This window comes from Boleophthalmus pectinirostris, unplaced genomic scaffold (genome assembly GCF_026225935.1).
Source record: "Boleophthalmus pectinirostris isolate CB_2022bp ecotype Guang Dong unplaced genomic scaffold, ASM2622593v1 HiC_scaffold_16, whole genome shotgun sequence".
In the NCBI taxonomy this organism is placed as follows: Eukaryota; Metazoa; Chordata; class Actinopteri; order Gobiiformes; family Gobiidae; genus Boleophthalmus; species Boleophthalmus pectinirostris.
The window spans coordinates 34,124,479-34,151,500 of NW_026571095.1; the positions used below are offsets into that span (position 1 = coordinate 34,124,479).

The 27,022-nt window shown below is 41.9% G+C and overlaps 1 protein-coding gene across 2 annotated transcripts; it reads left to right on the forward strand.

The window, feature by feature from the left end:
• Positions 1 to 1,296: 1,296 nt before the first annotated feature.
• Positions 1,297 to 25,501, forward strand: retreg1 (reticulophagy regulator 1). Of its 2 annotated transcripts, XM_055151472.1 has the most exons (9): positions 1,297 to 1,546; positions 2,339 to 2,418; positions 2,501 to 2,531; positions 14,877 to 14,961; positions 16,864 to 16,948; positions 18,093 to 18,215; positions 20,345 to 20,424; positions 22,041 to 22,182; positions 24,085 to 25,501. In XM_055151472.1, exons 1-9 carry the CDS (start codon positions 1,407 to 1,409, stop codon positions 24,519 to 24,521), a joined length of 1,203 nt encoding a protein of 400 aa, XP_055007447.1. In that variant the 5' UTR covers positions 1,297 to 1,406; the 3' UTR covers positions 24,522 to 25,501. The 2 variants fall into 2 exon arrangements, with proteins under 2 accessions (XP_055007447.1, XP_020784942.1); XM_020929283.2 differs by lacking the exons at positions 1,297 to 1,546; positions 2,339 to 2,418; positions 2,501 to 2,531 and adding an exon at positions 7,306 to 7,410.
• The last annotated feature ends 1,521 nt before the right edge of the window (positions 25,502 to 27,022 follow it).

Here is a 27,022-nt window from a genome sequence, read left to right on the forward strand (position 1 = left end):
GGGACAGGTGTGTGTGTGAGGTGTGTGTGAGGACAGGTGTGTGTGAGGAGGGGACAGGTGTGTGTGAGGAGGGACATTGTGTGTGTGTGTGAGGAGGGACAGGTGTGTGTGAGGAGGGACAGTGTGTGAGGAGGGACAGTGTGTGTGTGTGTGAGGAGGGACAGTGTGTGTGTGTGAGTGAGGAGGGACAGTGTGTGTGTGTGTGTGTGGGAGGGGGACATGTGTGTGTGTGTGTGAGGAGGGACAGGTGTGTGTGAGGAGGGACAGGGATGTGTGTGTGTGTGAGGAGGGACAGGTGTGTGTGTGTGTGTGAGGAGGGGACAGGTGTGTGTGTGAGGAGGGACAGGTGTGTGTGTGAGGAGGGAGGAGGGACAGGTGTGTGTGAGGAGGAGGGACAGGTGTGTGTGTGTGTGTGTGAGGAGGGACAGGTGTGTGTGAGGAGGGACAGGTGTGTGTGAGGAGGGGACAGTGTGTGTGTGAGGAGGGACAGGTGTGTGTGAGGAGGGACAGGTGTGTGTGTGTGAGGAGGGACAGGTGTGTGTGTGAGGAGGGACAGGTGTGTGTGAGGAGGGACAGGTGTGTGTGAGGAGGGACAGGTGTGTGTGAGGAGGGACATGTGTGTGTGAGGAGGGACAGGTGTGTGTGAGGAGGGACAGTGTGTGTGTGTGTGAGTGTGTGTGAGGAGGGACAGGTGTGTGTGAGGAGGGACAGATGTGGGGACAGAGTTTTTGTGTGAAACGTGCTCTATAAATAAAGTTTGATTTGATTTGTGGGGAGGGGTTGAGTGGTGTTCATAAATACAAAGGAAAATTCAGTTGGTTTTGGGTTTGGGTTGGGGTTTTTCACTCGCTCTTGTGCGGGTTGGGCCACTGAAGCTTGGCAGCTCTGGGGCTGTAGATAAAACACTTGACCCAATATGCCCGTGGTGTGTGTGGAAGGGATGAGGGTGCAGATTGGCACTCTCTCTTCAGCCGGTCTGCCCCAGGACAGCTGTGGCTTCATTAGAGCAGTCACTGACATTCAGCCTGCAGCTCTCAGACAGTTTTTTTCTTTTTAATTTCAGTGACATGTTTCTAATCTGCACCGCGCACTGTGCGCTGTGAGCAGACAGCGGTGGAAGGACTACTGCGCCCTCATGTGGTTTAAGTGCAAACTGCAGCCAAACTGACCTAAACTCACCAGATTACTTCCACGCGGAACCTCTCTGCCTGCTTCCCTGACCGGTCCCACCCTCCTCTGGGTTTACAGACGCTGTTTAGTCTCGTGCCACAGATACTGACATTATGATGAGAACATGAGCCGGACTCAACCGCACGGCTCCGCTTTTACGCTTTTATTTTGAAGGAACCGGGATCCTTTACTCCAGCAGCGGACACCGGCGTGACCGGGAGTGAGTTACCAGAGTTATGGACACAGACAGTTCCCCGGGACCCGACCCCCGCCCAGGAGCCCGGGAGGAGGCTCCGGGGCCCCGGGGCCTGGTGGACTGGAGCCACAGACCGTACCGGACCTGCCTCGTGCTCTCCGGTGTGAGCGCGCTGCTGTGGTGAGCATCATGACGCATCACTCCAACTCTCTCCTGCTCCCGGCGCTTAGGTGTTGGCTACAGAGGCTATTTCTGATTTGTTTGAGGCTATTACGTGGTCATAGATATTTTCTATTTTTTATTCCGGCCCAATAATCACTTTTTTATATTTTGATCTTTAGGCTACATGTAAAATCAAAGCTTGAAGGCATCTAATTGTCTCTGAAACATAATAATATCCTGCATAATTTACAATGTGGCCTATTCAAATAAACATGACAATAGTATAAGCCTATTGCTACTAACCTGAGATATTAAAATGTAATTTATTGCTCATTTCATTGTTGAACACCAAAGCCGAATAATTTTGTTATATTTCTTAAAAGTCCCATATTATATTTTCTGATTGTATTTTGTTTCCTCATCACAAATATGTGGGTGAATCAAAAAAACAAAGCACAACTCCGAGGTATGTTTTTGAGGAACTAGCTGACAGTCATACATTTTAATTGCTTTACCTGTAATTTTCCATAGAGCTTGCATTTATTTATAAGAATTGTATTTATTTTAATTTTAATTTTAATTAAATTTTATTATTTATTTTTTTATTTATTTTATTTTTTTATTTTATTTTATTTATTTATTTTTTTTTATTGACAGCTGGCTCTTTACTGTGGGCCTTCGTTCTTTAAAACCATCCTGTGTAACATTTCAGTCAGAGCAATAATATCTCCATGGAGACGAGCAGGTTACACAGTGCACCTTTACATGATCAGTATCGTATTGTGACCCGGTGCTGCGTTGCTGTTGCAGGCTGGTGGTGCTGGGCCCGTGTCGGAGCCTCTGCCTCCTGTGCCTCCTCTTGGCTCTGGGAGTCCTCGTCGACTTTGCAGGTATCGTCTGGGAAAGTTTGGGTTTGTCCTCTGTGCGTTGCTATGGTGATAAAGTTTGTTTGTTTGTTTGTTTGTTTGACAGGAGGATTCTGGATTCCTGGTGTGATGCACGGGTGAGTTCTCAAACACACAGACACGTCCCTGTTCAACTGGATGTAACAAAAGTTTGAGTTTTTCAGATGAATGAAGTCTAACAATTATTCTTTTGATTAGATAGATTAGTTCTTAAGATTTATTCTGAATTTGACCCAGATGAAGCTAAACTGAAGCGTTTCCTGGGTAATTTTGAGGTAATTGTCTTTTGTCTGAATCATAGACCCTCTCTGCTTCGACCAGAGTCCAGTTTGTGTCATGATGTTCCACTTTTTCTTGATCTTTTTCTGTGAGAGTCGTTCTAGATCAATGGGCACAACTCAGGTCCGAGTGCTGCACATATGAACGTGGCATGAGCCGGGTTTTGCTCAGAAACATACACAAGTTTTGACTTGGACTCGAGTCAGACTTGAGTCACTATTTTGAGGACTTGGGACTCGAGCCCTGTGACTTGAGATGACTTGATGTTTCATCATTTAGAAAACAATTTTCTCTAAACGCTGATACTTTAGGGGTCCACGTCTCTATTTGTTACTAAGAATGTAACAATAAATGAAATATTGTGATACTGGATCATCAAATGTCTTACTTAATGATACTGGAGACTGTCACAATAAATTAGATCACATGCTCCCTTTGCATTGTTTTGATTAGTCCAGGGGTGTCCAAACTTTTTTCATCAAGGGCCACATATGTAAACACAGATGAAGCAGAGGACTGATCGAGGGCTGTAGACTGGAGCTCAATATAGTGAATAATTGAAATATGTGCATGTTTAACACGTTAGAATGATCCATCAGTCTTTATTCACGCTAAGATCCATAAAACCACACACTAAATATTAAATATTGGCTTTATCAAAGTAGATTTTCAAAAAACTTGCAGGAAAAAGTTAATTTTTAATTGATGAAAGGTCATTTGGGCCAATTCACCTGGAAGCCTGAGGGCCAAGAAAAATTTGTCTGAGGGCCGCATTTGGCCCCTGGGCCACAGTTTGGACATGCCTAGATTGCGGCATGGTGGCTGAGTGGCTAGCACTCATGCCTCACAGCAAGTAGGTTCTGGGTCCTCTACCAGAGGTCTGGGAGCCGGAGAGTTCTGTGCAGTATCTTTGCTGTTCCAGTACTGCACTTTTCTGGACTGAGATGTCTGTTGTTTTTCCTGGTATCGGCTGTAGTCTCTTCCAGTTTGGGGATTACGGTCCCGAGTGCTCCGATCACCATATATATAAAAATACCAGGGGCTCAAGGAGGAGCTGGAGAAGGTCTGGAAAGTGAAAGCATCAGTGGTGCCTGTGGTGATGAGAGCACTGGCGGCTGTAACCCCCAAACTGGAAGAGACGACAGCCGATACCAGGAAAAACAACAGACATCTCAGTCCAGAAAAGTGCAGTACTGGAACAGCAAAGATACTGCAGAACTCTCAGGCTCCCAGGCCTCTGGTAGAGGACCTGAGCTGAATGAGGATGAGACCAACCACTGTGAAAGGTGAGGAACACATTTAAAAAAAAAAAAATATGACAAAATAACTGTAAATTACAAATAAATGTCAAAAAATACAAAGATGGTCTGCTGAGGTCTGTGCAGAAGGATGTGTCGTTGGGCTGTGGTCTCGGTCTTGTCTCGACCTTTGAAAGTCTCGATCTTGTCTCGGTCTCGACCCTCAGAGGTCTTGGTCTTGTCCTGATCTTGGGACCCTGTGGTCTCATACTGGTCTTGGTCTCAATTAGTGCGCTCTTTACTACAACACTAGATTTGATTCAGCAACAGATAAAACAGAGAGAACTACATAGACCATGATCCTTTGCTCCATTTCAGTACAAATTAAGTAACTGTTATTACACACTTTTAATCTTAATTCTTTGGATTATGACACTAACGGTTTGTATCACATTTTTGTCAAGGCTTTTGAAAAGAACAAAACAGACAATTGTGTTTGCTTCTCCAAAATATTGAGTATTTGTGCCGTGAGATTTGAATATTATTACGTTCCTGTTTGTTGTATGATTTTTAAAGCAGTACAATTTAGTTTAAAAGCATTTAAATTACAAAAAAATACTTTAAGGACTTGAATTGACTTGAAGCTCAAAGCAGAGGACTTGGACTTGGCTTGGATTTGTGGACCACAGACTCAGGACTTGGCTTGGACTTTCTGTCTTGAGACTCACTTGAGATTTGCAAAAACAACGACTCGTTCCCTCCCCCGTTACATCGTGGATCCTTCCGTGCGGACTCCAGCAGACAGTAAATATGTTTAGCTCCAGAACCGTCACGTGCGGCGCTCTACTCCCTCCTCGAGCATGTGACGAGGCGCATTGCTCAATGACACAGCGGCAGTGCGGCCAAGATGGAACCCCCAGAGCGGCTGACCTGTTGTGAAACTGAGCCTGTGTACAGAAAAACTACAGCACATGGAGCTTCCAGGAACAAGAACCCGAGCCAGAGAGAAGCAGAGAAGGAGGAGAAGAGGAGCAGAAGAGGAGAAGAAGAGGAGGAGGAGGAGAAGAAGAGGAGCAGAAGAGGAGAAGAGGAGGAGAAGAAGAGGAGGAGTAGAGGAGTAGAGAAGGAAGAGTAGAGGAGGAGACCAGAGAAGGAGTAGAGAAGGAGTAGAAGTGCAGCAGAGGAGATTAGAGGAGGAGAAGTGGAGGAGAGAAGAGGAGGAGAAGAGGAGGAGACCAGAGGAGTAGCAAAAGAGGAGCAGAAGAGGAGTAGAGGAGGAGAACAGAGGGAGACAGAGGAGGAAAAGAGCAGAAGAGGAGGAGAAGAAGAGGAGGAGGAGCAGAAGAGGAGGAGTAGAGGAGTAGAGAAGGAAGAGTAGAGGAGGAGACCAGAGAAGGAGTAGAGAAGGAGTAGAAGTGCAGCAGAGGAGAAGAAGAGGAGGAGAAGAAGAGGAGACCAGAGGAGGAGTAGAGGGGGAGAAGAGAAGGAGAAGAAGAGGAGACCAGAGGAGGAGTAGAGGAGGAGAAGAGAAGGAGAAGAAGAGCAGCAGAGGAGACTAGAGGAGGAGAAGTGGAGGAGAAGAAGAGGAGACCAAAGGAGGAGTAGAGGGGGAGAAGAGAAGGAGAAGAAGAGCAGCAGAGGAGACTAGAGGAGGAGTAGAGGAGGAGAAGTGGAGGAGAAGTGGAGGAGAAGAGGAGGAGACCAGAGGAGTAGCAAAAGAGGAGCAGAAGAGGAGTAGAGGAGGAGAACAGAGGGAGACCAGAGGAAAAGGAGAGGAGGAGAAGAGGAGCAGAGGAGAAGAACAGAGGGAGACCAGAGGAGGAGCAGAGGAGACGCAGAGGAGGAGACACAGAGGAGGAGCAGAAGAAGAGCAAAGGAGGACAAGAAGAGGAGGAGCAGAGGAGGACACCAAAGGAGGAGGGGAGGAGGAGACCAGAGGACGAGCACAGGAGAAAACAAAAGATGAATGCAGAGGTAGAGGAGAAGAAGAGCCCAGAGGAGGATCTCAGATGTTTTGTTTTACGACTTCAATTAACTTAACTCGTTTGTTTTAAAAGTGTTTTTCCTCACGTACCTTATGTATTTTGACCGTCCTAATTATTCTCCACAATGAGTTTATACTTACAGGACACAGCAAAAAGTGAAGTGTTAAAACTGACTCTCACACAATCGATTTGAACATTTTCTCAGGTTTATATGAGTCCCAACTCTTCTAGAGTTAATTTAACATTTTTAACTCTGGACCAAAGTTCCTGTTTAACCCTGAAATCAGGAGTTAGATGAACGTTTTGAGAGTAAACAGATAACACTTTGTAGAGTTATCCTGATTTAGCAAAACAACACACAGAGGTTTTATTTTTACACTTTATTTGAGTTAATTTAAGATGAAATTATGAACAAAACTGGTTCAAATTTGGTCTTCTCTCACCAGAGTTTGAAGTGTTGAGTGGGAGGAAGTTGAATTAACACTAAAGGAAGTTGAATTAATACTAGAGGAAGTTAAATTAACAGTAGAGGAAGTTGAATTTACACTAGAGAAGTTGAATTAACAGTAAAAGAATTTGAATTAACACTAGAGGAGGTTAAATTAACACTAGGAGAAGTTGAATTAACACTAAGGGAAGTTGAAATAACACTAGAGATTGAATTAACAGTAACAGAAGTTGAATTAACACATTGAAGTTAACACTTAAGGAAGTTGAGTTAACATTAAAGGAAGTTCAATTACCACTAGAGGAAGTTAAAGGAAATTTAATTAACACTAAAGGAAGTTGAATTAACTTCAACTGGCAAATAACCCAAACTCGAACCCCTATTTAACTTTCAAATAGTTAAAATAACACTTTTTTGTGTTAAGAACAACAAAAAGTGTGTACACTGCAAAAAAGCTTGGCCAGAATTTAAGCCATAAACACTTAAATCAGAAAACGACTTAAAAATGGTGAAATTATCTGTCCATGCAACAAGTTCTCTGAAAATAAACAACCTTAAACAGTCTCAGAACTCGTAAGTGGATAATAAATCTGAAAATAACAATGAATAACCTGATATAACTTTTAAAATCCTGTCCAGGTCAGAGGAATGCGCCGTGTCGAGGCCCTTTTAAAAGCAAACGTGCGGCTCAAACAACACGCTGAGGAAACATGACATGGGTGAGGAGAGGGGGTGTGGCGGGTGAGAGGGGGGTCACAGGGGGGTTGAGTCATGGGGCTCACAGGGGCGACAGGGGGGGCGACAGGGGGGCGACAGGGGTGGAGGTGTCCCGGCCTTCTGTTGAAATCCCGGCGTTATTTTTAGAGCTCTTCAAATACTGTCGCGTGGCTCTGGATACAAACACTTGGTGAAATAGCGCTCGCGGGCAGCACTTTGGATCCGGTTTATTTCATTTTGATTATTTTAGTTTTTCTGATTTTCTGAGATTTCCCAAGATGTTACCTGAAGATCACGCGGCACAGCTCAGGTACAGTTCACTCCGAAAAGGACTTTATATTTTGGAAAAAGCACTTCCTGGTCAGTTGGAGATGATGGAAATGATAGAAACAAAGATTTCATTCAGTTTTCTTTATAATTTGATAATTGGTTTGCTCATTTCTAATTGGGCTTTCTCAGGCATCTCTACAATCACCGTGGAAACACATTTTTAACTGAATTTAAATGTAGTTTTTTTTTTTTTTTTTGTTATTTTGTTTTATTTATTTTATTTTATTTGAGTTATTTTGTTTTGTTTTCACTTTTTATTTTATTTTAGTTATTTAGTTTAGTTTTATTTTATTTAGTTTGTTTTTATTTTATTTGAGTTATTTTGTTTTGTTTTATTTTATTTTATACTTTTTTATTTTATTTTAATTATTTTGTTTTATTTAGTTTTTTATTTTAGTTATTTATTTTATTTTATTAAATCTTTTATTTTATTTATTTAGTTTTATTTTATTTTATTTAGTTTTTTATTTTAGTTGTAGTTATTTATTTATTTATTTATTTTATCAATATTATTATTATTTATTTATTTATTTTTGTTTCTGGGGGACAACAGTTGAGCTCTGAGTTACAGCTTAGTGATTTTAAATCTGTCCAGGGTGAAGGAAATCTGGGAGTCCGTGCTCCATCAGTTCATGTTGTCGTAGTAGTGAAAAGGCAGGAAAGGCATCTAGTGTTAAAAAAACAAAAACATCTCTTTTAGGTTTGGAGCCCTGCTGTGTTTCTCTGACATCATAACTACATTTGGTTTATGATTGTGACCAGGCAGGACATTTTCCTTTTGGGTCGTGCTTATGTTTGGGAGTATGACATCAACACTTTCTGTGATGAGATCATTGGGTCACATGTCACATGTTTGTTTTCTGAAAGAGCTCTAAATATCCAGAAATGTTTAGGCCTACTCAAAGGTCCTACAGTATATTACACTAAATGTAGTTTTTTTTTGTTTTGTTTTGTTTTGTCCATTCATTCATCCATTTTCTTCCACTTATATGGGGCCGGGTCATGGGGGCAGCAATCTAACTAGGGTCTCCCAGACTTCCCTCAGCCCGGACACTTCCTCCAGGGGGATCCCAAGGTGTCCCCAGGCCAGCCCAGAGACATAATCCCTCCAGCATGTCCTGGATCTTTCCCTGGGCCTCGAGGGAGACGTCCAGGAGGCATCAGGAACAGATGCCCGAGCCACATCAACTGGCTCCTCTCAATGTGAAGGAGCAGCGGCTCTACTCTGAGCTCCTCCCATGTGACTGAGCTCCTCACCCTGTCTCTAAGGGAGCGTCCAGCCACCCTGTGGAGGAAAGTCATTTCGAGCGCGTGTATCTATGATCTTGTTTTTTTTGGTCATTACCCAGAGCTCATGACCATAGGTGAGGGGAGGAACGAAGACTGACCGGTAAATCGAGAGCTTCTCCTCTTCACCACAACGGTTCAATACAGCGACTGCATCACTGCCGACGCTGCACCAATCCACCTGTCAATCTCACTCTCCGTCCTCCCCTCACTTGTGAACAAAACTCCGAGATACTTGAACTCCTCCACTTGAGGCAGGGACTCTCCACTCACCTGGAGAGGGCAAGACACGTTTTGCCTGTGGAGAACCATGGGCTGTTTATTATCTTTGTAGGGAAATTGTCCTCTGCATTTCATCCTTCGTTCAGGAGCAGTAGGCAGCACATGGGACGCCTGGAGACCCATCTCTATGATCTTGTTGCTCGGTCAGGACTACCTCAGCTGAAAGATTTTACCTATGGTGCATTATTTTGGGTCGAAACTGACTCTTGTGATCTATCAGCCATGTCAGAACGCTGTTGTTATCAAATTCTTCTCCGTGCGTGTTGTGGCTTTTCTCTCGTCCATTTTCCATGAGGTCGTTGCTCCGTTGCTCTGGTCTTCCCAAACTTCAGGCCTGAATTAGCTTTGGTCAGACTCAGGATTATTTCTGTCATGGAACGAGTTGAGGCTTAAGTTGGACATGGAGATAGTTTCAGCTCAGGATTTTAGGATAAGCCTGGAATTCGATGGAAACCCCCCGTAGTATTAAGAGAGAAGATGTTTATGCACAACACTTTTACCAATTTAATATAAAGTCGGGGGTTTCTGCTCCATCTTGCCATCGGTTTGTGGACCCCTGGTCTTAAAAAACGTTAAAGACCATCGCTTTCAAACGTCGTGATTGTTGTGATTGTTGTTTGCGGTGGCTCCTCTTGTGCAATGCCCGGTTGCCTCAGAGCTGGAGTCAGTATGGAGGCGAGGCAGGGGCTGGGCAGGGGCAGGGCAGGGGCAGAGGTAGAGACAGGGACAGGGGCAGGGGCAGAAGCAGGACAGAGGCTGGGCAGAGCTGTTTAACTGTCTAACTTTAGCCCTGCGCTCACATGCAGTCAGCTGACACAACAAGCACACAGAGCAGTCAACAGCAGTCGGAAAGCATGACGCAAAGCTTCCACTTCCGGGTCCAGTGGAATTCCTCCCTGGAGTCTGCAGGCGGATGTTTGTTTTTATAATCCTTTTGTTTTTAAATGTAAGAGATAAAATGTATTTGACAGATTAGACAACTCATTTCACTCAAAAAAGTCAGCAGAATTATATAAAACGAAGGTTAAGATGTTAAGTTTAAGTTAAGCTGACTTGAATTTAGAAAGATTTGTCATGATTTGAGTAAATTTCACTTCACAAGTAAATTTATCTGCCAGTGGAATGAGAATTTTGTACTTATAAATATAAAAATACATCTTGCTTCACTTAAAAAAACAAGAAAAACAACAACTTTTTGCACTTAAAATAAGAAACAAAATCGCATGTTGCTTGAATTAAGAAGCACAAACTTATTCCATTAGTAGATCATTTTACTTGTCAAGTCAAATCTACTCAAATAAAGTAAAATATTCTTAGTTTAATTCATTTTAATTTAACTAGATATTGTTTTTACCAATGTTGGTGTCTTTTCTTTTTTTTACTTTGCGCGCCTCTGGACAGATCTGGCCTGTAACTTGGCCCGGTGACCTTTTCTTTCAAACGAAGCTAGATTTAAAAGGTTTAAAGTCGTCCTGTGGAACATTCTTAGCAAAGCAATAACATCTCCATGGAGACAGGCGGGTTTTTTGCACTTAAAATAAGAAACCTAATTGAATGTTGCTTGAATTAAGAAGCAGAAACTTATTCCATGGGTAGATCATTTTACTTTTCAAGTTGAATCGACTCAAATAAAGTTAAAATGTTCTAAATTTAAATCATTTTAACTTACCTAATAGGGGTAGCCAGGCTGGCGCCACCTAGTGCCTCCTCTCAATTTTATTTCTCTTCGGTGACTAGGTCAGGAATCAGAATACACTAGACGGTTCGCAAAAACCCTGGAAGTGCAAGTTCGGGCACCAGCCAATCAGCGAAGAGACATATATTCAGTGTTGGCGACGATTCCCGAGATCGAGGATTTAAAGCCGGAACAAAGAGAATGTTTGGAGAATTTTATCAAGAGGAAAGACGTTATTGTCCTTCTTCCTACAGGATTTGGGAAAAGCTTAATATGCCAGTCGTCACGAACAAATAGTAGCGATTGGTTAAATGATAAAAAGTACCCTCCTACCGTCAAGTGAACGAATTCTAATGCTACGAGGTCAGACGGTTTCCACGAAGTGAAACCGGCTGATGAATCAAGCTATAGTAGATCTGTAACGATATCCAAATCTCACGATACGATATCGTCACGGCATGAAAGTCACGGTACGATATTTATTGAGATATCGTGGGAAAGCTCACGATATGATGCGGAGGCTCATGATTAGGGATGTAACAATATCCAAATCTCTCGGTGCGATATTTTCACGGTACGATATTAATTGTGATATTTTGTGGAGAGTAAACATTTAAAACTGTTAATAGGCTTCTTTTTCCTCTTAAAACTCCTTGACAAGACTTTAAAGTGTTAGAACTGTTATTTCTTCTTGTCGTCTGCACTGAAATGGAGCAAAGGATCATGGTCTATGTAGTTCCCTCTGAATTTTTTAAGTTATTGCTGCACTATAACGCTTCATTTACTTGCAATTCGATATATTGTGATGGTCCACGATATTATTGTGAGAACTTTGACGATACGATATCACGATATTTCAGTTATTGTTGCATCCCTATTACCTAGATATCGTTTTTTGCGGTGTTCATGACATCACGAGGTGGAACAGAACATTTTGGGCTTTGGAGAAGTAGACAGACTAATAAAAAAGTGTGTGAATTCCATTGGAGTTGTCAATCGTGAATGAATCGACTCAAATAAAGTTAAAATGTTCTTAATTTAAGTCATTTTAACTTACCTAGATATTGTTTTTTTTTACAGTGAAGGGCTAAAACTGTATTAGATTAAAACAAATGAATGAGGATTTTTAAAAATAGAGGTTTAAATTGTCAGAAAAATGCCTTCCTTGTGCATCTTTTGGATGGAATTTTCGAGAACCCACTGCTACTTGTTGTATTTTGTTCTTTTCTTTTCAATTTCAAACAAACTTCCATTAATCTGATGTAAAACTCTGGTAAATATTGAGCACAGTTTTCCAAGTCTTGATTAGAAAAATGTAAAAAGTTAAGTCATATGAACCTTAAATGCCCTGCGCTCCGTTCTGCCCCACGAGTGACCAGCGTGCTGCAGTTTGATTGTTGTCTCGCTCCGGTGCTGCACCTGGTGCCGAAACAACTGTGCGGGATTGTCCCTGGCAGCTGCCCGCACCAGCTGTCACCCGCCTGTCGCCATGGAGATGTTATTGCTTTGCTAAGAATGTTCCACAGGATGACTTTAAACCTTTTAAATCTAGCTTCGTATGAAAGAGAAGGTCACCGGGCCAAGTTACAGGCCAGATCTGTGCAGAGGCGCGCAAAGTAAAAAAAAAGAAAAGACACCAACACTGGAAAAAAACAATATCTAGTTAAGCTAAAATGAATTAAACTAAGAATATTTTACTTTATTTGAGTTCAAATAGAAATAGTTCAAGTTGACAAGTAAAATTATCTGCCAATGGAATAAGTGTGTTTTTCTTAATTCAAGCAACATTCAATTTAGTTTTCTTATTTTAAGTGCAAAAAGTTTTTTAAATTTTAAGTGCAGCAAGATGTTTTTCTACGGAAGCCCTGAGAGGCAAGAGAGAAAAAAAGGGGCATTCATCAATTAAAAAAAAAAAAAAAAAAAAAATCTAATTTCTACAATTTTTTTTTTCAGCTTTTTTAACAACAAAAAGTCTTGTTTCATTGGCAGATCATTTGACTTGTCAAGTGAAATTTACTCAAATCATGATCAAACTTTCATCTGAACTTGGCTAGATTTTGTTTTTTCCAGTGATAATTCAATAAATCCAGACACACATACTGTTCACACATGTTTATTTAACACAAAAACCCTGCAAATTTGAGCTGAGTTCTTCTCTCAAACTGAAAACACTTTGATCTACCTTGTGATGTCATGTGGTGATACAGGAAGTGCTCCAGTGTGATTTTAAACAACACACACCTTCACTAGAATCATTTGGATGGTTTCAGATCTGGAATTGGCAATCTCCACTGAACTAATGATAAAGGAGTTATTAACTTGAAAACTATTAGTCAGTCTGGCGCCGCCTTGTGCCTCCGCTCAATTTCATTTCTCTTCAGTGACTAGGTCAAGAATCAAAATACAGTAGACCAGGGGTGTCAAACTCATTTTGGTCCAGGGGCCGTATCCAACCTACTTTGATCCCAAAGGGGCCGGATCAGAAAACTCACGGTGTATTTCCCCCCAAAATAACAATAAGTTCAAATATTTGTGCAGAGAAACACAAATCTATTAGAGAAATGTTTTTTAATTGATGAACTCTTTCTTTTACAAAATATTATAATATTATGAACAACCTGAAACTTTAAGAAAAATGCAAATTCAGCACAAAGTTTTAACATGAACTTGTATACAAATAGGAATAAGATAATTTTTCTTGGAAAATCCTGCACTCGGCTCCACTTTTCTCATTTTGGACATTTTGTTGATGAGGGTGTCACGGTCAACAGTCAAAACGATCGTCCTTTAAGAGCGTTTGGAAAGAGACAAGTCTTCATTTGTGCTGCTCTGGTGGGAGGGGCCACGTACAGAGACGCTGGAGACGCTGCTGTGATAAACACCACAGAAAATTAACAAGATTTTAATAGAAAATATAATGAAATATTTTAGTAGAAAATCAGCCGAGGGCCAGATTAAAGGTCTTGCAGGGCTGTATGTTTGACACCCCTGCACTAGACGGGTTGCAAGAACCCCGAAAGTTGTAGACCGTGCACTGGCCAATCAGAGAAGAGCTGATTATCCATGACGTCAAACTCGTTCGCGTCTGTCTGGGTCTCTTTTGTGGAACAGCACAACAGTAAACAAAGCGTTGAGATGGATGTAGACGAAGACAGACATTCTGTGTTGGCGACGATTCCCGAGATCGAGGATTTAAAGCCGGAACAAAGAGAATGTTTGGTGAATTTTATCAAGCGGAAAGACGTTATTGTCCTTCTTCATACAGGATTTGGAGCATTACATACGTCACGACCAAATAGCAGCGATTGGTTAAATAAAAGAAGTACCCGCCTACCGTCGAGTGAACAAATCCTGATGCTGTGAGGTCAGACGGTTTCCATAAAGTGAAACCGGCTGATGAATCAGGCTAGAAAACTACAACTTCACAGCAAAAACTAAAATCTTGTTAAGTTAAGATGACTTGAAGTAAGAAAGTTTTATCACGATTTGAGTAAATTCCACTTGACAAGTAAAATGATCTGCCAGCGGAACAAGAATTTTTGTACTTAAAATATGAAAATACATCTTGCTACACTTAAGATGAGAAAAACAACAACTTTTTGCACTTAAAATAAAATCAAATATTGCTTGAATTAAGAAAAAAACACTTATTTCATTGGTAGATAATTGTACTTGTCAAGTTGTGTCTGCTCAAATAAAGTCAAATGTTCTTAATTTGAGCCGTTTTAACTTACCTTGATATTGTTTTTTGCAGTGTTCATGATGTCACAAGGTGGAACAGAGCATTTTGAGCTTTGGAGATGTAGACTGTAGTGTTACTCAGACACGTGTGAATGAAACGAAACACTCCAGATCTGTTTTTCATGACGAAACAAGAGTCGGTTTTGCGTAATGCAGGACCTTTAAAGTGGAGGTTACACATGAGCTCAACTGGTTTAAAATGACTCCACAAGCGCGAGGGAAAGGAGACTTTAAAGAGCTGTGAACCATGTTGTTATGGTTCTACATATGTATATATAAAGTTACTGTCCCACATTCGAGGCACTGTTGCTCACTCATGTGTCTGTCTCTCCCCGTGTGTCTGTCCCAATCCTCTCACCCTCCTTCACCCTCCTTCACCCTCCTTCACCCTCCTTCACCCTCCTTCACCCGCCCTCGCCCGCCCTCGCCCGCCCTGCCCGGTGTTTGTGTCTCGTGTTTAGGTGGGGGGTGATGCCGGAGCCGGACTCTTCGCTCCAGCTGCTGCTCAAAGAGACATGTGCCTTCAGACAGCAGAGCCCAGGCAAGGTAAGACTCCAAGGCCCAGGACCGGGTCTGGACATACGCCAACCAGGGCCAAGATGTGCCCTTCATCTTCTACTTCAGGACTCAACTACTTCTACTACTTCAGGATTATTCAGGACCACAGTTAAAATCTTTATTACCTTATTTTTTGTACTATACCGGATTATAAGGTGCATTAAGTGAAACAAACAGACGACACTTGAGACTGATCCCTTAGCCCAGGTGTTCACAATCCATTGGCAGATTGTGGCATAACTTGCCCAGCGTTGTCTCCCTGTCTTGCTGAATGTGTATCAGAGTCCTGCACCGGATTGGGTACCCATAGGTACCCACTGGGTACGGGCAAATAGTCGCTGAAACAGGCGGGTTTTAACGTTATGGAATTGTACGGGCGGGTAGTAATTACACACGGGCGGGTCAAGACTAAACCAGGACTACACTAGGACTAAACCAGGTCTAAACTAGGACTAATCTTAAGAGAGAGAGAGAGAACCCTGTGACCGTGGAGAAGGGTGTCCGCAAAGCGCGATCAGGCGACAGCTGCGCTTACCACCGTTGGACGCAGAGCTCTGAGCCGGTCTTTTCACCTGTTGTCACCTGACGGTGTACACAGGCGCACCTCCAAGCCTGTCCTGAGTCCTGGTTCAGTTCTGGTTCAGTTCTGGTTTAGTCCCGGTTTAGTCCTGGTTCAGTCCGTGGCATGTGTGGCATCTTGATCAGTGTTTCTTCTGCTCAGTAAATAATGCCTGTGAAGTGATGACAATCGAGTCGCGTGAATTCATATTCATACTGAAGAAGCCGTCAGTTAGAATGCTTTTAATTTGTGAGTGATTTATTGAGGGGCACGGGTGGGTAACGGGTGGAATGTTAGCAGGTCTGGGCGGGTGCGGGTTTAGCTTTGATATAATCACGGGTTAAGGGGCAGGTGTGGTGCTGTACTGTGCAGTTGAGGGCAGGTGTGGGACTCTAAAAATGGACCCGTGCAGGACTCTGATGTGTATTAAGAATGTGAATGTGGGTGGATTATTTAAGTTTGTTTTTTTATTTCCTACAAGGACGACTCAAATATACACTGAGTAATAATGTGTTTAATGCAACTTTGTTCACATTTGTTTACGTTTTACTGAAACTAAACTTAAAACCACATGGCTCATTTGCATAAACTATAAGTGCTCAAAAAACTGCTCGCTCCTTGTGCGCTGATGCGGTTCAGCTTCTGTCAGATTAAAGGACATGACTCAGTGGAATATGAGTGTTCTCTCTGTGACAAGGCGACGGTGGGAGTTTGCTTATACGTACTTCACCCTTTACTCTGCGAGACTCCTGACTACAGTACCCATAACGCTCCAACAATCCATCAAGCGGTGCGGCTTCGTAGTTTACCAAAGTCGTACTAAAACATTTTGACAGATTTTTGTGTACCACATAAAGTCGGTTTGAGGTCAGAAAGCACAACCAGAATGAATACATAAGGCGCACAGTAAATGTTTAAGTAAAATAAAGGATTTTAAATGCTACTTATAGTTTGAAAAATACAGTAATATGTTTAGTCTACCGAATAAATAAAATCAACATCACTTTTGTTAATGAGCTGTAAAATACAATAACAACAGAAAAGCTCAAACAAAATTCTCAGTGCAGCAGCAGGTCAAGTCATCAGATTCAGAGTCAGGGCAGTTTGAGGTGAATAACAGCCCTAAGGACAAAAGAGTCCCTCCTCTGTATCGCCTGTGTCTTGCAGAATCAGTGAATCATTCATTCATTAATTTTTCAAAATAAGACCAAAAAAAAAGAAAACAAAAAAAAACAATTTTCTTCGTTTCTGTCTTCATTTTGTTTTTTCGGTTTTGTCTAAAAAGTGTGTGATGTGTCCTGTCCTGACCGTGTTCTGTTTCTGTGTTGTAGTTCTGTCTCCTGATGTGCAGCCTGTGCACGTTCATGGCCGTGTTGGGGCGTTACATTCCCGGCGTGGTGCTCTCCTACGCTTTAGGTGAGTCCCACGGCACCTGCGGAGCTCTGTGTGGAGTCTGCTGTGTTCTGAAGTGTGACGAAGTGTAATGTGTTCCTGTCTGTTTTAAGTGTCTCCATGTGTTCTGTGGCTCATTAATATTTTCTATCGGGTTAACTGAGGCAAATTTTAAGACCTCCACGGATAAGATAAAGTTATAATTTCTTATGATTTGCAATGCGTACTTAAGTGTTCTAATGTGTTCTGTTCCCTCAAATGTGTTCAAACATTTTCTGTGTTCTTCTGTGTTTGAAAATGTTGTGTTTTTTATTATTATTATTATGTTATGTCAAACTTAGGGGCCAAAATTAAAAACTGGGACTAAATCATGGGCCAAACTAAATATTTATTGAAAAATGTATTTCAACAAGACCTGCATGTTTTCTATCCTTTCGAGATATGTAATGTTTAAAATGTTCTTATTAAAATAAATGTTTAAGAATAGTTTTGCTTAAACATTGAATCCAGAACAAGCAAAATATAAAACAATAACAGCATTTTAAATAAATAATGTCTCTATAGTCTATCTGTATTCGGCGGGCAGCTCTAATACAGATTTGGGCCAAATATAATTATAATGCGGGCCAAATTTGGTCCCCGGGCCTGAGTTTGACATGTCTGTTTTAAAAGTTTTCTTGTGTTTTTGTTGTGTTTTGTCTCATTCACATGTTTAACACACAAATCCTGCATATTATTTAGGCAGAAAACTCTCTGTTCCACTTTGTGATGTCATGTGATAATACAGAAACTGCGCTACTGTGTTTTTAAACTATGCACATTTTAAACTCCGTACATGTAGAAATCATTTGGATAATTTCAGCCCTGGAAATTTCCATCTCTGCTAAAAAGAGATGTCAACTTGAAAACTACCACTACATGACATCAGAAGTTGGAACAGAGAGTTTTGGGCTTTGGAGATGTACACAGACTATTAATAAAGAGTTACTCAAACATGTGAATGAAACAAAACACAACTCCAGGTCTGTTTTTGAGGAGGTAACAACATATAACATGGCATAAAGCTCACAGGAGTCCATTTTACATATTATACACATATTATTCATGTATGTATTGTAACGTGTTTTCGTGTTTTCTCATGTGTTGTCATGTTTTGTCGTGTGCACAGTGCTGGGGATCTTCTTCTGGCCTCTGCTCTCTTCTCTGGAGGTGGGTCTGTGGCTGAAGCCCGTCCTGCACAAGATGGATGAAGGTCTCTGGAACGTCCTCCACAGAATCAGAGATGCTCATGGTCAGTATATCATGAATACTGTTGCAGATACTGTGGTAAATACATATCTATATATCTTATACTATTTATACTAGGATTAGGACTTTTTCAGGTATTTAGTATTACTCGGTAAATATAAACCTCCAAACTCCAATAGGCTTTATTCACGTTATAGAGGTTTGGAAATATGTGGCCCAGTTTTCCTCATCTCCATATCATTGTAGTGTTCCGTTATGTTCGGTGAATCAGCAATTACACCCGTACCTCAGTTTTCATCATTTCCCCACTGACACACAACTCCGAGCGCCCTGGGTTCACGCGATTAGAAGAGACGAGACGCCAAATCCAAGCTGATTCCAAACAGCACATACATCTGCAGTCTTCATTTTACCGCTGATCACGTTTACTTCAGTGGGTTTGGTCACAGTCGGTTCTTCATAGATTCCATGTTAAGTGAGCCCATTGTCAGTAACTACACCCGAAGTTGTAGTCTGGTTGTAGTTGTGGTTTCCCAGTGTCTTTCTGGTTTGTGATGTAAGCTTAAATAGAGCCGATACTGATACTAAAACACCTTTAAACACGTCCACTGACTTCCTGTTCAAATGCAGAACTGAGAAGCCCCGCCTTTTCATAGTGACACTGCACCGTAGCGAGCAGAGGATTGTTTGTTTAAAAATGTGACATTTTCTAACCTCACATGTACAACCCGAAGTCTGTACTTTTTTTGGAATAATCTTATTAATTAACACAGAGCAGTGGGCGGAGATAGGGGGTAAGTGAAAACATACATTTTCAGAGCAGGTAAGCCTCAAATGGAGGTGGAATAAGAGTGTTTTTCTTAATTCAAGCAACATTCAATTTAGTTTTCTTATTTTAAGTGCAAAAAGTTGTTGTTTTTTACATTTTAAGTGCAGCAAGATGAGAGGCAAGAGAAAAAAAAAAAAAAAAAAAAAAGAGGCATGTCATTTGGGCTCTATTTTCTAAGTGTTTTGTTTAGTTTTTTTAACCAATTAAAAAAAAACTAAACAATTATTTTCTACAAAAAAAAAAAATAATAATAATAATCTAAAAAAAAAAAAAAAAATTCTACTTTTTTTTTCTCTTGTGTTTTTTTTTTGTCACTGTTGATATGGCTGATAAAAAAAAAGAAAAAAAAAAAAAAGACACAGCTCAATGCCTTAGTATTTTCCCAGTATATTCCTGCAAATACCAAACTTGATCCTGCTCAGCTCCTGGCGTTAGGACTTGGGAGGCCGGGGTTCAAAACTCACCTGCTCCTGGTTACTTGTCTGTAATTTTCATATTTTAACAACAAAAAGTCTTGTTTCATTGGCAGATCATTTTACTTGTCAAGTGAAATTTACTCAAATCATGATCAAACTTTCATCTGAACTTGGCCAGATTTTGTTTTTTGCAGCGATAATTCAACAAATCCAGACACACATACTGTTCACACATGTTTATTTAACACACAAACTCTGCAGATTTGAGCTGAGTTCTTCTCTCAAACTGAAAATACTCTGGTCCACCTTGTGATGTCATGTGGTGATACAGGAAGTGCTCCAGTGTGATTTTAAACACCTTCACTAGAATCATTTGGATGGTTTCAGATCTGGAATTGGCAATCTCCACTGAACTATTTTCAGAGCAGATAAGCCTCAAATGGAGGACAATAAATGGATTTCTAGTAAAAACGTAATTTGATATCAGTGGATAATTTTGACATCATGACATTCAGACATGACAAAGCATTTCGGGTGAATAAACAACGGTGACGGTAAAACAAGGCGCTACAGATTATAATGTTATTGTGAGAGCAGATTAAACAAATAAGATCTAAAGACGACATGATGTGTTATTGTAAAAGTGTCAGCAAGAGTACACAAACCACGCAAACGTCTACAACTGCCGAATAGAAAACCGGTTTTTATCAGACACTGTACAGAGCTACAATACAATACCCAGCTGCGTGCACATCTCCCAATGTTTGTAATCGTGAAACCCATGGATAAAGGTTTACTCAGATGTGCATGAATTGAAACCAAACTGCTCACCCTGTACTTCTGACTCTACAAACATGTTCAGAAATGCGTGTGATTCTTGGATTATACTCGTTCATATTGAGGTTTTGTGTGTTTGTTTTTCCTCAGTGCTGCGTCTGTCCGAGCCTCAGCAGCCCCACACCGAGACCGGACACACGGACTCAGACCTGTCCTCCATGACGCCCAAGGTCTGTCCCACCTCTGACATGAAGTTTAATGTTTAATATAGCACAAAATTGATTCTAGACTGAAGCAGGACTGCATGAAACTTTAGGCAGGATCAACTTTTAGAACCAGCACAAACAAATCTTGCATAGTTTTTGTTTGTTTGTTTGTTTGTTTTTTTGGTGAATTTTCCAATTTACTTCTTGGTTGAACACAAGCAGCTAGAAACTAGAACAGGACTACAATAGGACTAGATCAGGACTACAGTAGGACTAGGGCAGGACTAGAACAGGACTACAATAGGACTACAGTAGGACTAGAACAGGACTACAGTAATACTACAGTAGGACTACAACAGGACTACAGTAGGTCTAGAACTGGACTACAGTAGGACTTGAACAAGACTACAGTAGGACTAGAACAGGACTACAGTTGGACTAAAACAGGAATACAATAGGACTACAACAGGACCACAGTAGGTCTAGAACAGGACTACAATAGGACTTGAACAAGACTACAACAGGGCTACAGTTGGACTACAGTAGGACTTCAACAGGACTACAGTAGGACTAGAACAGGACTACAGTAGGACTAGAACAGGACTACAGTAGAACTAGAACAGGACTATAGTACGACTAGAACAGGACTACAGTCGGACTACAGTAGGACTAGAACAGGACTACAGTAGGACTAGAACAGGACTACAGTAGAACTAGAACAGGACTACAGTAGGACTAGAACAGGACTACAGTAGAACTAGGGCAAGGACTACAATAGGACTACAGCAGGACTATAGTACGACTAGAACAGGACTACAATAGGACTAGAAGAGGACTACAGTAGGACTAAAACAGGAATACAATAGGACTACAATAGGACTACAGTAGGTCTAGAAGAGGACTATAATAGGACTTGAACAAGACTACAGTAGGACTTCAACAGGACTACAGTAGGACTAGAGTAGGACTAAAACAGGAATACAATAGGATTACAGTAGGACTAGAACAGGACTACAGTGGGACTACAATAGGACTAGAAGAGGACTACAGTAGGACTAGAACAGGACTACAGTAAGACTACAATAGGATTAGAACAGGACTACAGTAGGACTACAGTAGGACTAGAAGAGGACTACAATAGGACTAGAACAGGACTACAGTTGGACTACAGTAGGACTAGAAGAGGACTACAGTAAGACTACAATAGGATTAGAACAGGACTACAGTAGGACTACAGTAGGACTAGAAGAGGACTACAATAGGACTAGAACAGGACTACAGTAGGACTAGAACAGGACTACAGTAGGACTAGAACAGGACTACAGTAGGACTACAGTAGGACTAGAACAGGACTACAGTCGGACTACAGTAGGACTAGAACAGGACTACAGTAGGACTACAGTAGGACTTAAACAGGACTACAGTAGGACTTAAACAGGACTACAGTAGGACTTAACAGGACTACAGGACTACAGTAGACAGGACTACAGTAGGACTTAACAGGACTACAGGACTACAGGACTTGGACAGGACTACAGTAGGACTTAAACAGGACTACAGTAGGACTACAGTAGGACTTGGACAGGACTACAGTAGGACTCCAGTCGGCCTTGTCGCTGACCTGCTCTTGTGTCCTGCAGCTGGACTCGGCTCAGTGTAAGGAGCTGTGCGTGTCGGACACCGAGCCTTCAGAACTGAGCTGGACCGACGGCCTCTTCACGCTGTCAGAGGGACAGACCCCCCAGTCAGAAGGAAACACCCCCTTCACCGACCAATCAGAAGGTCCCACACACTCGACACACTCCCCTGGGTTTGATGCTTTTTACAGGCATTTGTCACAAAGACGCTTTACAGAGCATTATTTATTCACTCCAGACCCGGTGGTGGTAAACTACTATTGTAGCTACAGCTGCCAGGCCAAATGGCGCCATCAGTCCCTCTGACCACCACCAACACTCACACACACACTCCACTTTCATACTAGGCAATGTCGGTGAAGTGTCTTACCTAATGACACAATGACAGTTTTTTTGTGACTGGCGCCCCCCTGTGGCTCCTGATTTTCCCAGTGTCTCTCATTCAGGTACTAACCAGGCCCAGCCTTTGCCCAGCTTCTGAGATCTGACCTGATCAGGCTTTGACGAGCCAGTACGACCACAAGAACAGTCATAATATCACCTTGTACTAGTTTTTCATTCACTCAGTACTCAGTAAGCCACAGCTGCCCTGGGACAGACTGATGCAATCAAGGCTGCTATAGGCGAGTTTCAGCTGACGTCATTGTTATTAAAAGCCCGCGTTGCTGCTGGGAAACATTTTGGTCGGAGGCAAGAAACATGATAGCGTCAAACACAGTGCGTAACCTCGCGTATTTATCCCCGATAATGGTAAATTCCTGCTGCATTATCGGAATAATGGTGAATTAAACGGCTTTCAAACATCCACAGAGCAAACGCAGAAGATCCTAACAAACCGTGGACTCCAACAAGTTCAACAACACATCGAGACTCTTGGAGGTTTTCATCTTTTCTGCTGTGAATGGCCCAGGAGTTTCCACCAAGTCATTGTGGATATCGCCCAAGTGAATATTTGTCCAGGTAGTTGGCGATTCTGACCAGAAATTTGGTTTGGTCCAACTTTTGTCGGGGTTGAAAAGGGTGATTTGGCTCCATCGATGCTTATGACCAATTTCTGGTCAAATGGTCTTGGGTCCTCTGCCGTTAGAGTGGATAAATAACCGGGATCAATAATCTTTACGTGTTTTCTCGCTCCATCCGTCATGTTGAATTAGTGTTTCTTGCCGCCGACCAAAATAATTCCCAGCATGCAACGCACGCTTTTGTCAACAATGAAACTCGCCTATTCTGACCTCTCTCACACACACACACCACTTTTTAGACTTAGACAAGAGAAATTATTGATTCACAAGGGAAATTATTTGGACACAGGAGCTCACACATCACAATATAATATAATATATAATAACAAAGAGCAAAAATATAAATGGTAATAATACATTCTATATAGCAAAAACTTTTCACTAGGCTATGTGGGTAAAGTGTCTTGCCTAAGGACACAACAAAATGGTCTCAGCAAGAATCAATCACTGGTCTAACCACTGAGTCTTAACCACTTAATTTTCCAGAATAACACAATACGTGTACAGTTCAACAGCAAATCATATCACATCACTGGTCCTGTTTCTAATATACATCATTTTAGATCAATATTGCAGACTAAAATAAGCAAAATGTGAAACAATAAACTATGTGTGCATCAATACTGCAAATTAAAATGACTTAAAATAAGAACATTTGACTTTATTTAACTCGATTCAACTTGTAAAAATGATCTACCAATGGAACAAGTGTGTTTTTCTTAATTCAAGCAACATTTGATTTTTGTTTCTTATTTTAAGTGCAAAAAGTTGTTGTTTTTCTTATTTTTTCAGTGCAGCAAGATGTATTTTCATATTTTAAGTACAAAAAGTCTTAGTCCACTGGCAGATCATTTTATTTGTCAAGTGAAATTTACTCAAGTCATGTTAAAACTTTCTTAATTCAAGTCATCTTAACTTGACTAGATTTAGTTTTTTGCAGTGTCATAGAATATATGTAACCAAAATTGTATAAAAAGTATAATTTCAGCTGGATTCTCATTGTACACGTTTCATTTTCTTCCCAGAACTGGACAGAGAAGAATTCCCTTCACTCGACAACGGCCACATGACGAACGGCACCAGCGACGAGGAGGACCTGTACCCCGCCATCCCCGCCCCTCAGCCCGGTCAGCCAATCACAGCCCAGCCCTCCGACGCCATCACCCTCTCGGAACTGGGAGGGCACCTGGTCTCCGCTCTGATCCAGGAGAGGCTGGAGTCCGCCCTGGCCCCCGTCCTCCTCCTCCCCGCCGCCGCCGCCGCCGTCCAGGAGAGCGCCAGAGCGGGGAAGGAGATGGCGCTGGAGGATTCGGACAGTGACGTGGAGGACTTCGAGCTGCTGGACCAGTCGGAGCTGGAGCAGTGCGAGGCGGAGCTGGGTCTGACCCAAGAGCAGAGTCCAGAGTCCAGCCACAGAAAAACGGCGCCCGGGTTCATCTCCAAACTCCTGCGACGCCACTAAAAAAACGACTAACCCTGTCCATGTCACGCACTATGCAAAATGTACTCCTCTGAACTCTTCTGGCTCTTTTAAATTTCCTAAACAGTGGTCCCTCGTTTATCACGTGGGTTAAGTTCTAAAAACAACTCGCAATAGGTGAAATCCGCGAAGTAGTCAGCTTTATTTTTACAATTATTATATCTGTTTTAAGGCTGTAATATCCCTAACCACACACTTTATACACTTTTCTCAGACAGGACACTTCCTTCTTAACACACATCCTTCTTAAAACTTATTGCTGCTGTCGTCCTTTTGTTATTTTCCTCCTTCTTTATGTAACGAACCAAAGATTAATTTATTCTGTAATGGAGCCTACAGCACAGAGTCCTGCACGGGTCCATTTTTGGAGATCCGCACCCGCTTAAAACTAAATTAGGACTAACCCAGGACTAACCAAAGACTGGTTCCAGGACTGAACCAGGAGGACTAAACCAGGACTGAACTAGGACTAAACCAGGACTCACTGTTGGGACGGGCTTGGAGGTGCACCCGTGTAGACCGTCGGGTGACCATAGGCGAAAGGACCGGCGTAGAGCTCCGTGACCCGTGGAGGTATGAGCAGACGTCGCCTGATTGCGCTTTGTGGACAACCTTCTCACGGGCTCGGGGTTCTCGCTCTTAAGTCCAAGATTAGACCTGGATTAGTCCTGGTGTAGGTCTGGTGTAGTTCTGGGTAGTTCTGGTGTAGTTCTGGTGTAGTTCTGGTGTAGTTCTGGTGTAGTTCTGGGGTAGTTCTGGTGTAGTTCTGGTGTAGTTCTGGGATAGTTCTGGGTAGTTCTGGGGTAGTTCTGGTGTAGTTCTGGGATAGTTCTGGGGTAGTTCTGGTGTAGTTCTGGTGTAGTTCTAGGGTAGTTCTGGTGTAGTTCTGGGGTAGTTCTGGGGTAGTTCTGGTGTAGTTCTGGTGTAGTTCTGGTGTAGTTCTGGGGTAGTTCTGGTGTAGTTCTGGGTAGTTCTGGTGTAGTTCTGGTGTAGTTCTGGGTAGTTCTGGTAGTTCTGGTGTAGTTCTGGTGTAGTTCTGGGTAGTTCTGGGGTAGTTCTGGTGTAGTTCTGGTGTAGTTCTAGGGTAGTTCTGGTGTAGTTCTGGTGTAGTTCTGGTGTAGTTCTGGGGTAGTTCTGGGGTAGTTCTGGTGTAGTTCTGGGGTAGTTTCTGGGTAGTTCTGGTGTAGTTCTGGGGTAGTTCTGGGGTAGTTCTGGTGTAGTTCTGGGGTAGTTCTGGTGTAGTTCTGGTGTAGTCCTGATACTCGACCCTCTGCAGGAATCTGCTACAGCCGCGTAACTTCTACCTTCCTTCAGCGTGTCCAGAAGTCCAACTTTTTGTGCGATCTTTAGCATCTTCCTTTGCCTTTTGGTTGTGAATGTAGGAGCCTTTGTCAGTGCGAAATGTTTCGTCGAAATTGTGGGTTTTGTCTGGGAAAATCTTTCAAGCATACAGCACTTCAGAATCACACTGATACAGATCGAACATTTACGTAAAATTATCAAGCTGATCAAGCTGGTCTGCAGTCCCTCAGCCAATCAGAGGGACACAATGCGCGTTCACACAAAACAAATCATACACAAACGAAAATGCAAAATTGCACCAAAAAAATCCACGAAACAGCGAGGCCACGAAAAGTGAACCGCGTTATAGTGAGGGACGACTGTATTACACAAAATGGACTCTTGTGAGCTTTTACCCATGTTACCTCCTCCAAAACAGACCTGGAGTTGTGTTTTGTTTCATTCACACTTGAGTAATCCTGGTTTATTAGTTTGTCTACATCTGCAAAACTCAAAATGCTCTGTTCTGTTCCACCTTGTGATGCCATGTAGCTGTAGTTTTCCAGGCCTGTAATCATCCAAATGATTCTCGTGAAGGTGTGTGGAGTTTAAAAACACAGTGGAGCACTTTCTGTATTACCACATGACATCAAAAGGTAGAACTGAGTGTTTTCCGTTCGAGTGAAGAACAAGTGTGAATGAAACAAAACACAACTCCAGGTCTGTTTGTCACGAGGAAACGACATTATAACAGATCAGAAAATAGCTCAATATGGTCCATTTAATGTTTCCTTATCAAGATGCTGTAAAATCTGGGAAAAGTGAGAAAATTGCCCAGTTTTCTTCATATAGATGAAGATATATTGATATTCTTTTTTTCTTTTATAAATTGCCTATTTATGTATTATAATTTGTCTAACTTAAGTTAATTTTCAAAAGATCACTGCTGTTTACTTTACCGTGTTTATCTCTTCTGGTTGTTACAAACTACCTTCCTTTTTCAGATACAGAAACCCCAAAACAGCCTGAGTAATGCGAATGTTAGAACCTTAAAATCAGCAAACACTTGGGGGGGGTCACTCGTACACTGGAGAACTACACACACACAAACACTTTTCTGAAGCCTGTGGATGTTTTCATACTCCACCGCCAGATCGTTTTAGAGTTTTAGAGCTCATATTCTGATATTTTCTGATGTTTTG